This window comes from Osmerus mordax, chromosome 17 (genome assembly GCF_038355195.1).
Source record: "Osmerus mordax isolate fOsmMor3 chromosome 17, fOsmMor3.pri, whole genome shotgun sequence".
NCBI lineage: Eukaryota > Metazoa > Chordata > Actinopteri > Osmeriformes > Osmeridae > Osmerus > Osmerus mordax.
Genome location: NC_090066.1, coordinates 5,069,709 through 5,082,806, shown reverse-complemented (window position 1 = coordinate 5,082,806; position 13,098 = coordinate 5,069,709). Strand labels below are relative to the sequence as shown.

The following is a 13,098-nucleotide window of genomic DNA, read 5'->3' as shown; positions in this document are numbered from 1 at the left end:
ATCATATTTTTTTAAGAGAGAGCTCTTGTCAAGGTGAAGTAAAATGTTTTGGAGGCATTTTTGAAAATTGTATTTGTTATTTTTACTTCAACAAGGATATACTGCCATCTTGTGGTAAAGATTACCAGTATAATTGTGTGGCAATAAAAGAATTTGGAGGAGGAATGATTCTAAAGACTGTTGCCATGGATACTTTCAAAAAAGCTTCAGAATGTGTTTTGTGTTCATTCAAATAACCAAAGCCATCCAGTTGCAGTCAGACATGGAAGTGTGTCATCCCTACACAGAAAGATATCTACTGACACTGATATTCTATGCAGCAGACTCTCCTGTTCTCAGCCAATCAGGTAAATATTTAGTGACATTAATGTTATCACGTGTTAATGATACCAACAATATAAGTTGAGCTTCATTCGTCCTCATTGCTCAGGTGTTGTGAAGAGGCCTCACTGCATTCCAGCACACACAGTGAGAGTGAGAGTGACCAACACAGAGGAGAGGCCTCTGACCTTCCAGAACCTGCAGTCGGTCTCCCTCAGCTTCCCAGACCTTTACTACAGACTCACAGGGAACCCTTACGCTCCTGACCTCTTCCATCTCGCCCACCTCCAGACAGACTTCCTGTCCTCAGAGTCCTACCTTCCAGCCAGACCAACTGAGTGTCTGGAGCACCACTCTGTCGCTGAGGAGCTCCAGCAAGTCTCTCAGGGGGAGGGGGAGAGCTGCACCCCAGACTGGATACTCTGTGATGGGTCATTTGTGCCATCCTATCCTGGGAGGGAATGGGCCTCAATTAACCACAGGGGCCAGGATTTCAGCAGAGCTTTCTCTAGTGTGACCTGGACAGATAATGCACTAGATATACTGGGGAGGTGCAATATCACTGATTATACTGTGTATGAGCAGTTTGTCTTCTCTGTCGATGTGGACATTCTGCATCCAGATCATTCAGACAGAACGGGACAGATTTCAGTCTCAAGAGAACCCAGTTACACCCCCCGAAAGGAAAGGACAAAGTACAAGGATGCACGGGGCCCCAGACCTCACCGACAGAGTCAAAGGAGATATACTGGAGCCTACCTAGCTAACTCAGTCACTAAGCTGAAGGAGAAGAGGTCAGTTCTAAGCACTGAGGTATTTCATGAGGTTTACAATAGCATTTGTTAGATGTATGACAGAATAATATTCCCCAGACATCCAGCCTTTTTCCTTACTCACCAGACTTGTGTTCAATTCACACATCATTTGATTTGATTTGCATCTACACACTGAAATAAAACAGGCACACAAACAGAAAAATGCTTGTTTTCTTTATTGTATTTTGTCCAAAGCATCTCTCAGAACACAAAGCAAATAGACAAACCCACATCAATCTGCTCCATCAAATCTTTTGGCGAAAAAGCACTAATTATATTGATATTACCAGTAGACTGTGAATTGTATTTGTAAGTGCTATGCACAAATAATATTAATCACCCAGAGCAATGAGAACTAATTTCCTATCGTCTGCACTTTAGTCTCTCTTTTCATTAAAGTGCCTTGATGAAGAAAAAAACCCCAGCAGTTTTGGTCAGTTGCTGGCAATTGAACACACTTTTGCATTTGTGCTTTATTCGTACAAAATCCCAAACTAATTTGGAGAAGGCACATTTTCATCATCCATTTCATGGCATTTTAGGCTTGGCTTAGTTTATCTAAGTTTATACTTTGATAAGCTTTAATAAGTTCCCTACAATTTCATAAGTTCTATCAATGTTAAGCTTTTAATCAAAATACATTTTAAGACATATCATTTAACCAATATCAAGTTCATTTAGGCCTATCTCATCAAAAAAAATAATTTGTCAAAGAAAAACCAAGACTATCCATATCACACACACGTTGCAGTATTCTCATATCTGAAACTTGCATTTAAGGTTTGCAGTGTACTTCAATTAACAAACATGTTTGAAAATTGAATCATGTTTCATTGCGTTGTAAACACACGGAATGCTTTATACGATCCAAAGGATCTAAATAGTATGCTGCTATGATACATGCTCCAACTGAGCCACAGTTCATCATTGCTGTTTGCCCACAATTAAGTAGTTATTTCATGGCATCATTAGCATAATAAATAACCTGTCTTTAAACTGTATGCTGTGGATTTTGTAAATTTCACCAGGCATATGACCCTACAGCATTCTGTAACAGCCATCTTGACCCTGTAACCACTGCTCCTTGTTGTTTGCCATGTGGCCTCTCGGAGCACAAACAAGCCTCTAGTGGTCGAGCTTCCTGTCTTGGTAGTATCGACCCATCCTCCAGCCCTTACCTTACCAGTCATAGAACATTGGGGAGGTAGAGGGAGCAGAGCAGCATGTTCTGGCCCAGTGCAGGGAAGCGTCGAAAGGCCTCCCAAGCGTCCGAGAAGATATTGTACTTGAGGAAGACCCTGTGCTCCAGGCTGGTGGGCAGGCTCACGTCCCGGCTCATGATGTAGATGCCGTCGTTGTGCAGCGTGCAGGTCAGGTTCAGGCCCGACTTGGATGTGTTCTCCTTCAGTTGGAGCCACTCGCCCGTTGCCACGTTGTAGGACTGCACCGTCAGCATGTCCTCTGTTTGGCTTGGCCGCCGCCGCCCTGGCTCCAGCTCGTGAGTGTACCCCCCCACCAGGTAGATGGTATCTTCCACCGAGAGCATCTGCTGCTTGCGGACATGGGCGGAGCAAGAACGGAACACTGCCCAGCTGTCAGAGGTGGGACAGTAGCGAAGGACACTGGTGTTCCTGTCTGGCACACACACATACACAAACAGACAAATAATAAGAAAGCATGAGACAACAATCGTCTAATAGAACAAATGGTTAAGGTTTCCAGTTCTGTACAACCCCCCCCCCCCCCCCCCCAGATCTATCTACTCCTCAGACAAACCTCTGGCTGTGTAGCCTCCCATGACATAAATCATTCCCTGGCACTCGCAGGCAGAGAACTCCGCCAGGGGGTCAGGCAGCGATGATACACAGGTCCACCAGTCCTGCTCTGGGCTGTAGCACTCCACCGTGCCCAGACTTTGGCCTCCCACAGCATAGAGCTTCCCTCTGACTGCCAGCAGCTTGAAGTTTGACCTGAAGGGAAATACAGATATCAAGAAACTTAAACGGATGTACCATTTGGTGAGTCAGCAGATATACAGTAAGTTGACATGTAGAAGCGTTTGTCCTATTGGAAGATACTCGATGAAGATGGTTACCTCTTCTGGTTCAGGGGTGCCACCTGGTTCCACTCATTTCTACAGGGGTTATAGCAGTGTGCAGCAGAGATCTCCTGACTGGTCAACCTGTACCCGCCCACAATGAAGAGGTAGTTGTCCAAGACGGCCGAACCATAGCCTCTAACGTTGACCATGTCCGAGGGAAGGTTGTTAGCGAGCGGTTTCCAGCGCTGCTCCAGCTCTCCGTACTTCAACATGGACCAGGACTCATCCTGGTCAGGCAGGTCTAGGGACAGACAAGTGAAGTCCCCAATAGCGACCAGTGTGGCTGTGCCTTTCATGCGCATCTCCTTGACCTGGTTGCGCAGGCCAGTGGGTAAACTAGAGAACTCGGGCCTCCGCAGCATGGGGTGGTAGTAGCAACTCATGTACTTGAGGCAAGCATTACGGAGATCATGAGTTCCATAAACCTCAGATAGGTTAAAAAGTTCTACACAATTTTCTAGTCTTATCTCAGACGAGAGGAGCTTTAGGATGGAGGTGACTTGCAGGAAAGAGGCTGTTTCAATCAAGTCTTCAAGTGTTTCATTGACAATCTGCACTTTGGACGTATTGATGAACTCTAGAACCAACTCCAGACCCGGAACACTCAGCCCCTGCAACTGAACCGAATCTTCTGTGGACTCGCGCATCCCTGAGCTGTACAGGGCACGGAAATAGTCACTTTTCTCTATCAACTTCCTTTTGTTTACATTGTAGGTTTTGTCATCCATGACAATTTCAATTACTTGCTCCGATGACATTTTTAGCATTTCGTTTGAATAGCCTGCAAGTGAATTGGTCTGGTCTGTGTTGCTATCTGTCCTCCTCCAACCTCATACGAAGGGACAATGATAGTTTACATTTCATTGGCGTACGGGTGGTCTGCAACAGAAAAAGCTGTTACCAGGCCTATATATGGTAACATTCTGATCTGGACGGTGATGGCAGGACAAGTATACAGCTGGCTAACTAGCATCTTGGACATGCACAAGATAACCAACTTTTTGAAAATCCCGTCACTCATCACAAAGAAATTGCTGCACGTTTAAAATGCGGTCACTAGCAAAACGTTGGATGCCACGTTTTCTTGCATAGGCATGCTCATATTTGTATTGTAGTAGCTTGAAGCTTACTACTCCCTTCTTTTCAGCTTGCTCATAACTTCCTGTTTTGGTTCAGTGGGTTTCGTCATTTCCGTCATGTGTCCTATGTGTTAGGAAAATTACGGATGAAATGCTGCCGCTCAGTGGATGTTGATTTTGTTGATTTCAAACCCAGGTCAGGATTTATCCATATCAGCTCATCTGCGCAATTGTACGCTACAACTCACTTAAGCATGTCAGGCATAACATGTCACTCATTTCTATAGTATGTCGTGTCATTTTATAGGTCCTCTCTCTAACATAGTCTATTACCCAAAGACCCAAGGCCCTGATATGTATTTGAAAGTTGGCTATGTCTTCGTTATTAATGACGAGCCTTTGTTTTGTTGTTTTGTGACTATTCTGGTTAACCACTGACTGAAGCTAAATAACAAAAATAAAAGCTGACCATACTGCACCTGGTCCTTTTTTAAGCCATTCAACTGTCAGTGGAACAGACGGTTTAAAGATAGGTGGGTTAAGGATAAGTTATTTCTGCATTCTTCTTTTTGACAAGTCTCAAGGAAGTGATAATGTTAACGCTCCTCAAGAATGCGGACTGGCCTGTGGCTGTCCTATGCAATGTTTGGTTTGAGCTTCGAGCGGGTGAGCTGATTTGGTTTCAGACACCTTTGCAAAAGTGCTCTCAATGGGCAATGTGATAGAATAGAACTGATAGTCAAGAATAGAATTAGCAACATCTGGTATGGTATTCTTGACTGTGAGGTAGTCTGTTGTACTGTAGGTTTTTGTGTTTGGTGCCTCTACTATAATGCAAACACATTTTAACTCACATTTTATAGATATGGCAAAACTAGAAATTATATTCATGGAGTCTTAATTTGCTGTCAATCTGTGTCTGACACAGGATAAATAGGCCTACCCTGAGAACAGTGACGTCAGCCGCGTGTAAGCAACAGCCCGATTGATCTGAGCGAGAGAGAAGCGCGCATGCACAATCGGGACAGAACCAGACCGCCAACACAAATTCGTTTATTCCAAAATCTTACGGAGTGTCTTTAAACAAAGCGAGAATGCTGGAACGGTCGGAAGAGTTCTGTTTTTTATTATTTCTCACCGTTTCGCAAATATTGTCCGAAAAGCTGGACCTGCGTCCGTGCATCGAGGTGAGTGTGCTGAGCGACAAGAGCAATAGCCGCTGTCACTTAATGTTTATTACGCTGTTACTAAATTATAAAAGATTCACTGATGCCTTTTCAAACCAATGAGCACGCACTGGCTACATTGTTGATTATTTAATCATAACCCACTTCGCATTATTGCATTGTTTTAAATGAAGATAGCCCAAACCGTACTATTAAGAATATACATTCGAGCTTTTAGGCTACTGTAATACATTGTGGTTGTCTAAGGGCAAAATAAATGAATATCATATACTGAAGACGGTTCCCCTCTAACCATTCACTGTCGGCTTGACAAAATAACGAAAGACTTCATAATAACATGACGCGGCGCAACGAGCTTATTGAGTGTCTGGCCTCCATCCCTCTCCGCACCGCCTCCCGCTGCTCATCCGGAGTAATATTACCGCTGAGTAAGAGGAAACAAGTCCGTGGATGGAGGATGAACAGTGAGGTATCTGGCCATGCACTGTCTTGTGAGGTCTCTCTATTTATTATTCCATCAGCGAGAGGAAGCCAGCTTTCTGTTGATTTATCGCTGTGAATACAGTATCTCTGTCTCAGCTGGATTAGCCTGCACTGTTCTGGAAAGTCACAAGGTTGGTGGTCCATGTAGAGTGGGGGATGCTCTGTGATTCAGGACACAGCTCTAGCATGATGGGTAATTTGCTGTCCCTGTCCCTGCTCCTCTCAGTATCCATGGTGACCACAGTGAGTCACCAGGGGAGACAAAGAAAACACATTCACCTCCACCTCTTATCTGCTGGCCTCATATTCTCCTGATGTCAATATTTACCCATCATCCCTCAGTCATAGCACTATGGGGTGACTGAGGTGCCCTTTCTAAAGGTCGCTATGGCAATAGTTAAGAAGATGTTTTTTAAGGTACATTTAACCTAGTGAGTACTGTGTATCTGAATGTATAAATATTCTAAACAATACCCTTTAAGGCTGGAGAAAGGTGATTAACTAAACCAAAGAGGCTTATCGCTACAACACACACAAGTTCACACACACAAGCTCATAGTAGTACCCTCTCAAACTCCTACAGACTCACACATTCACCCACGAGTATCTGTGTCCTCTTTTGTTTTATTTTGTGTCATGGCAACAAGCTGGTTTGGGTCTCTATGGTAATCATCACTTCCTGTCGGTCCAAGAAATCAGTCTATTAACACAAAGTCTGGGTTCATCTTGAAGACCTTGCTGTTCACCTACATCTATTGCTGCAATATCAAACACATGTAGCCTACACTCCCCACCCTAAGATGTTTCAGATAATCTTCAGGTGTGAGTAACTGTCTGTGTGAATCCTTTAATTTCCTTGTAAATATTTCCTGAATGCCAGAACCCAGGGAAATCTGATATGTCTTCTTACTGTCTCAGTTGGATTGTGTAAAGCACATTTCTAATTCCTCTGCATACTACACTGTACTGTACTTCGATTCATGTCAATGTTGTTCTGCCTGTTTGTGTGGGTGTCTTCTCCTGCAGACAGACTACTACTATGAATACACAGAGTGTGACAGCACAGGGTCTCGCTGGAGAGTGGCCATCCCTCACAATCAAGGTTCCTGTTCAGGACTGCCCACACCTACCAGAGGAACAGACTGCAGTAAGGAAAGAGAAAGAAAGAGAGACCAACAAAAAAAAAGATTCTGAATATGTGTGTGTTTTTAAGTGTGTAACGCTCATCTTCCTTGTCTGTTAGCGTTCTCATGTGCTGCGGGCGAGTACCTAGACATGTCCACTCAGAAGTGTAGACCCTGTGCGTCCGGATCCTATTCGCTGGGCAGTGGTTTGAGGTTTGACCAATGGGATTCCATTCCCGATGGCTTCACCAGTCTGGCTACTTTCATAGACCTTAATGGAGAGGATAGCCAAGCCTGCAATGGGTAACACACACACACTACACACATATCCACTCACTGACACTGTACATACATCAACCAACTCCTAAATGCAAATCTTTGTTCTATTCTTGTTTTTGTTTAGCTCGTCATGGACACCGCAGGGGGTGTATCTGGAATCGAGCCGTGACGAGTGTTCCGTGTCGTTGGTCTACGCTGTTCGACTGGAGAAGCAGGGCTTAGTTTCATTCAGCTACCAGTACCCCGACAGCAACATCTTCTTTCAGTTCTATGTAAGTTGAAGTGTATAAAGGGTTCTATCTTCATGGCTACGATGATTTACTTCTACCATGTGGTTGTAGTTGTTGTGTAGCATGTTTCCGCTGTGTGTTCAGGTCCAGAATGAACAGTGCCAGGAAATGTTCCAGAACGACGATCAGAAGTGGATCAAACCCACCACAACCGGAGAGTGGGACACACATACGGTATGGGGGTGTGTGTGTGCATATGTGTTTGTGTGTGTGTGCAAGATGTATTTGTATAATGCATGTTGTATGATGCTTTCCCCAGGTGAATCTTAATTCTGGCACCAACATCCTGTACTGGAGAACCACTGGGATCCTTGATGGAGGGAAGATGGTCAAACCTGTGCTGTTGAAGAACATCCAGATAGAGGGTGAAGACACACACACACGGTCCCACACACATACACAGACATACTCATACAACCTTACTCCCTGTGTCGCTGCTTGTGTTCAGTGTTTTGAGCGGTGTCCATGTGTCCAGGTGTGGCTTACACATCAGAATGCTTCCGGTGTAGACCAGGCTGGTTCAGCCCCGACCCTGGCTCCTCCTCCTGCCAAACCTGCCCACGGAACACCGCTTCCAGCAAGGGAGCCAGCTCCTGCACGCCGTGCCCAGACAATCAGTACTCACGTATGTACTACATGCACACTCAGACACGCACACACATGGACACACATGCACACACACACACACACAGAAAGTATACGGATGCACGTCTGAGCGTAAACGTTGTATATGTATCAGGGTGTCATGAAAGGATATTTACACCTCTCATCTTTTTATTTCCCTTTCCTTGTTTGTGATAATAACAGACGAGGGATGGGCAGAATGCAGGGAGAGGCCTGCGTGCTCAGAGAAGGACTACTTTCAGATTCACACACCCTGTGACAGTGAAGGGAAGGTCAGTCTCCATTCCTCACACACACACACTCTCACACACACACACACACACACTCTCACACACACATGGACACAGGCTAATAGAGATTTTGTGGTTACAGACGCAGGTGACGTATCGATGGGTGGAGCCACAGATCTGTGTGGAGAATATGACAGGTGCAGTCACACTGCCCCCTACAGGTGAGAGGGCACCCTGTCCTCCTTGTAACCCTGGCTACTACAACACCAATGACTCCACCTGCTTCCCCTGCCCCCATGGCACACACTCTGACGGCACCTCAGGTAACAACACACACACAGTGCCAGTGCATACATGGGAAACTCACGAATGTACAAAACACTTATTCAATGACTGTCTATGAATGTCTTGAAATGTTGCTCATTAAAGTGCTTGTGTTTATGTATGCGTGTGTGACAGTGTGTGAAGAGTGTCCAGCAGGTACAGAGCCAGTGTTGGGATATGAATATAAATGGTGGAACGTTCTACCCTCGAATATGAAGACTTCCTGCTTTAACGTGGGCAATACCAAATGTGATGACATGAATGGTGAGAGTGCTCTCCTCGGTGAAGATCTGTGTTATGGCCGTGTTATCATGTACCAGGGGGTCAGATGGCTGACAGGTTAGGGAATCGGGCTATTAATCAGAAGGTTGCCGGTTCGATTCCCTGGCCAAATAGAGTCAGGTGGCTGAGCGGTTAGGGAATGGGGCTAGTAATCAGAAGGTTGCTAGGTCGATTCCCGGCCGTGCCAAATGACGTTGTGTCCTTGGGCAAGGCACTTCACCCTACTTGCCTCAGGGGAATGTCCCTGTACTTACTGTAAGTCGCTCTAAATAAGAGCGTCTGCTAAATGACTAAATGTAATGTAAATGTAACAGTAGTGGAGCCCACTGTGTTGGTGACAGAACTGTGACTGTGTTTAGGGTGGGAGGTGGCAGGGGACCACATACAAAGTGGTTCCGGAGGCTCTGATAACGACTACCTCATCCTTAATCTACACGTTCCTGGCTTCAAGTGAGTCTGCAACAGTGCACGTGTCTCTGTGTGCATATTAACTGTGTGTGTGCTAACTGTGTGTGTTTCATCAGGCTACCGACATCGCTGTCTGGGATGACCGGAAGTGAATACGGCCGTATAACCTTTGTTTTTGAGACAGTTTGCTCTGCTGACTGTGAGCTCTATTTCATGATGGTGCGTAACAAAGCATATAACTTGTCACCTACATAGATCTCATGGGATAAAAGGAGAAAAACCTGATACGCATGTTGCAACGGACGATTTCACATATGAATCGTGTCATGTGTCGCCCTCTGCAGGACGTAAACAGGAAGAGCACCACTGTGGTGGAATCCTGGGAGGGCAGTAAGGAGAAACAGTCCTACACACACGTCATGAGCACCAACTCCTCTGTCTCGTACACATGGGCCTTCCAGAGAACTAACAAGGCTCTGGATGTAAGAACATACTCATGCTCTACACACTGACAAATGTCTAACCACACATACCACATGTTTTGTAAATATATCGATTCATGCATGTGTGTACATGTATGTGTGTGTGTATGTGTGTGTGTGTGTGTAGGCACGGCAGTTGGTCGGTGATGTGGTGAAGCTCTACTCTGTGAGCGTGACGAACGTGCTGAACGGTGTGGCATCGGCGTGTCGAGCATGCGCCCTCGTATCCCAGAGTTCCAAGCAGGCAGGCTCCACCTGTGTCCCCTGCCCCGCCGGGTTCTACATCGACAGGGACACCAACCGGTGCCAGGAGTGCCCTCCAGACACACACCTGACTGGACATCACACCTACGGTCAGGACGCATGTGCACCCTGTGGGCCTGGCAGCAAGAGCAACAAGGTACAGTCACACACACACACAGACTTTCATTATCTCTTTCTCTCATCATAAAAATGTTATAAAGCCTGTAATCAAATGTCTAATATGTACTGTAGAATCATAAGACCATTTTGTTATTGGTCTTCATTGAGAGTATATGCGCTCATGTTTGTTTTGGTGTTGTATGTTGCGTCCAGGATCACTCTCTTTGTTATAGCGACTGCAGCTTCACATATGTGGGTAAGAACCAAACATGGACCTTTGACCTGAGCCCCCTGAGCAAAGTGGCCTCGCTCATCAACGGGCCCAGCTTCACCTCCAAGGGCACCAAATACCTCCACCAGTTCAACATCAGCCTGTGTGGACACGAGGTAGAACTAATACAAACACACACACGTTAGCTCACATGCCAACACAGTCATATCCATTTACAACCACCAACGATTATTTCACATTTTGAATTGTGTGTGTGTGTGTGTCTGCTGCAGGGGAAAAGGGCAGCTGTCTGTACAGACAACGTCACTGATCTTACTAGTAAGGATATGCAGAGTGACTCCGCCCAATTCGTCAACTCTGTGGACAGCTTCATCTGTCAATCAACCATTATCCCTGCGGATGGGCGGGGCTTCAGGATGGCTCTCTCCTCTCAGTCAATCAGTTTAGCAGACACCTTTCTTGGTAAGGAATAAGGTTTTATTAGTTTATTGGCCAACTATAATTAGCCTTTGAAATAAAGCACCTGCATGGTTCTAAACGCTCTATTTTTCTCTATCAGGGGCAACTGTGGACACTGCTTTGGACGGAGTAAATGCTAAACCAGAACTCTATCCTAAGAATTCAAAGGATGTTCCAGACATCAACTTCTTCTACAGGTAAGGAAACTTCCCACTTCCCCTGCCCAGTGGGTCAATATTAGTGTCTGTTTACACGTGTCACATGTCCATACTGCCACTCTGTCAGATCCACCCAGGCGACGGCCTCCTGTGAGCGAGGTCGCAGCACAGTCATCACGGTTCGCTGTAACCCAGAGAGGAGTGAGAATGGAGACCTATCAGTGCCCAGGTACACAGCTGCTCATCTGGTAACCTGCCTCAGGTCTGTCCCCATCCGGCTCTGTGTTTTAACAGTGCATGTGTGTGTGTGTGTGTGTGTGTGTGTGTGTGTGTGTGTGTGTGTGTGTGTGTGTGTGTGTGTGTGTGTGTGTGTGTGTGTGCAGTTTGTGTCCTGCAGGCACGTGTGATGGATGTACTTTCTACTTCCTGTGGGAGAGTCCGAGCGCCTGCCCCCTCTGTACCCAGAGCGACTTCCACCAGATAGAGGGAGCCTGCAAGGGTGCAGTCCAGGTGGAGTACAAACACGTGCTTAACCACTCATACAGATGCACATACACACCACCATACCACCATACTCTTGAGTTAACATTTCTGTCTCCCTATGTTTCTCTTTCGCTCTTGCTTACTCTATGTCTGTAGGAGACTCTGTATATGTGGAACGAGCCAAAGCTCTGCACTAAAGGCGTGTCCCTACCAGACACAAGTTCCACCGCCTGTGATGCTATTGCCCTATGGTTGAAGATGGGGGTTGGGGGCGGGGCCTTCATGGCTGTGCTACTCATCTCTCTCACCTGCTACTTCTGGAAAAAAAACAAGAGGTCAGTGACAGCTGTCAATCAACAAGGAATGTTAAATCTAAACCCCCTTCTCTGTATTTAGTTTTCTCTGTGTGTGTTGCTCCATGGCGCCCCCTGGCAGGCTAGAGTATAAGTACTCTCGTCTGGTGATGACAGCCAATAAGGAGTGCGAGCTGCCAGCTGCTGACAGCTGTGCCCTGGCAGAGGGGGAGGAGCCAGAGGATGATGTCGTCTATTCCCAAAATTCCTCACTACTAGGCAAGCTTAGGGCCATTGCCAACAAGGTATGTGTTTGTCCCAATGGTATTCTGTATATTGTTATGTGTGAGTGTGTTGTATAATGTTGTGTGTGGGTGTATGTGTGTTAAAGCGGTGTGTACATCATGTCACTCTGCAGGGGGAGGGAGAGTGCAGTGAGTCGGTGCAGCTGAAGTCGTCCCAATCGGAAAGATGGGTCTGGGGATAAGGAGGAGTGGAGAGCAGAAGAGGAGAGAGGAGAGGGAGAAGAGGAAAAGGACCAGCTGTGTTGGTAGGGAGCTGCTTTCCTCCTGACGTGTCCAGAGGATTACTGACTCCAGTTTCCCCAGCTGCACGCCTGTCACCATGATTCTGGAACTAACTGGACCATGGGCCCCCGCTCCAGCACCTTAACTCTACCACACAAGGGGGTACACACTTCAGTAACTCCAGCTGGTCACCGTGGATACTGAAGGGCCATGAATGAAAGATTAAAGAGCTGTTAATGTTTTTTGTATATTTTGTATTGTAATTTGGAATTCTCTGTAGGCTACAGTAGTGTTAAAGGTGTTTAATTGTTTAAAGTAATTGGGAATATTGTTATGATCCTTTATTAAACTCCCACTTGGTTAAGGAATAAGTTTGTTTTGTGTGTTTTTTACAGTTGTAAACACATTGAAAACAACACTTTTGTGCTTTAAAACGTCAGAGAGAGATAAATTCAATCTCACGGTATCAGGATGTCTGATTCCAATTAATTTGATTCGGTAACGTCACCCTCACCCCGAAGCTACTAGCAGGGCCTCGCTACAGACACGCCTCC

The 13,098-nt window shown here is 45.9% G+C and overlaps 2 protein-coding genes across 2 annotated transcripts; one reads left to right on the top strand and one right to left on the bottom strand.

Annotated features, from left to right (window-relative positions):
• Positions 1-1,307: 1,307 nt before the first annotated feature.
• Positions 1,308-4,104, bottom strand: klhl42 (kelch-like family, member 42). The gene is made up of 3 exons (XM_067254585.1): positions 3,232-4,104; positions 2,913-3,106; positions 1,308-2,771 (listed from the first exon to the last, which is right to left on the bottom strand). Exons 1-3 carry the CDS (start codon positions 4,002-4,004, stop codon positions 2,323-2,325), a joined length of 1,416 nt encoding a protein of 471 aa, XP_067110686.1. The 5' UTR covers positions 4,005-4,104; the 3' UTR covers positions 1,308-2,322.
• A 1,050-nt stretch (positions 4,105-5,154) lies between these two features.
• Positions 5,155-12,906, top strand: LOC136960193 (endosome/lysosome-associated apoptosis and autophagy regulator family member 2-like). Its single transcript, XM_067254571.1, has 22 exons — positions 5,155-5,503; positions 7,013-7,133; positions 7,230-7,413; positions 7,514-7,661; positions 7,764-7,853; positions 7,939-8,044; positions 8,155-8,304; positions 8,487-8,575; positions 8,676-8,856; positions 8,993-9,121; positions 9,499-9,589; positions 9,664-9,766; positions 9,892-10,029; positions 10,157-10,429; positions 10,606-10,779; positions 10,897-11,086; positions 11,184-11,280; positions 11,369-11,470; positions 11,625-11,751; positions 11,881-12,059; positions 12,160-12,322; positions 12,436-12,906. Exons 1-22 carry the CDS (start codon positions 5,411-5,413, stop codon positions 12,502-12,504), a joined length of 2,997 nt encoding a protein of 998 aa, XP_067110672.1. The 5' UTR covers positions 5,155-5,410; the 3' UTR covers positions 12,505-12,906.
• Positions 12,907-13,098: the final 192 nt, after the last annotated feature.

What these genes read in the sequence shown, in the direction of transcription:
- klhl42 (XM_067254585.1), bottom strand. Translation starts at nt 4,004, where the DNA reads ATGCTAAAAATGTCATCGGAGCAAGTAATTGAAATTGTCATGGATGAC. An exon ending in GCACCCCTGAACCAGAAGAG is followed by an intron (nt 3,107 to 3,231) that starts GTAACCATCTTC and finishes ATTTCCCTTCAG; the next exon opens with GTCAAACTTCAAGCTGCTGG. An exon ending in GGGAGGCTACACAGCCAGAG is followed by an intron (nt 2,772 to 2,912) that starts GTTTGTCTGAGG and finishes TGTGTGTGCCAG; the next exon opens with ACAGGAACACCAGTGTCCTT.
- LOC136960193 (XM_067254571.1), top strand. Translation starts at nt 5,411, where the DNA reads ATGCTGGAACGGTCGGAAGAGTTCTGTTTTTTATTATTTCTCACCGTT. An exon ending in GATAGCCAAGCCTGCAATGG is followed by an intron (nt 7,414 to 7,513) that starts GTAACACACACA and finishes GTTTTTGTTTAG; the next exon opens with CTCGTCATGGACACCGCAGG. An exon ending in ACATCTTCTTTCAGTTCTAT is followed by an intron (nt 7,662 to 7,763) that starts GTAAGTTGAAGT and finishes CTGTGTGTTCAG; the next exon opens with GTCCAGAATGAACAGTGCCA.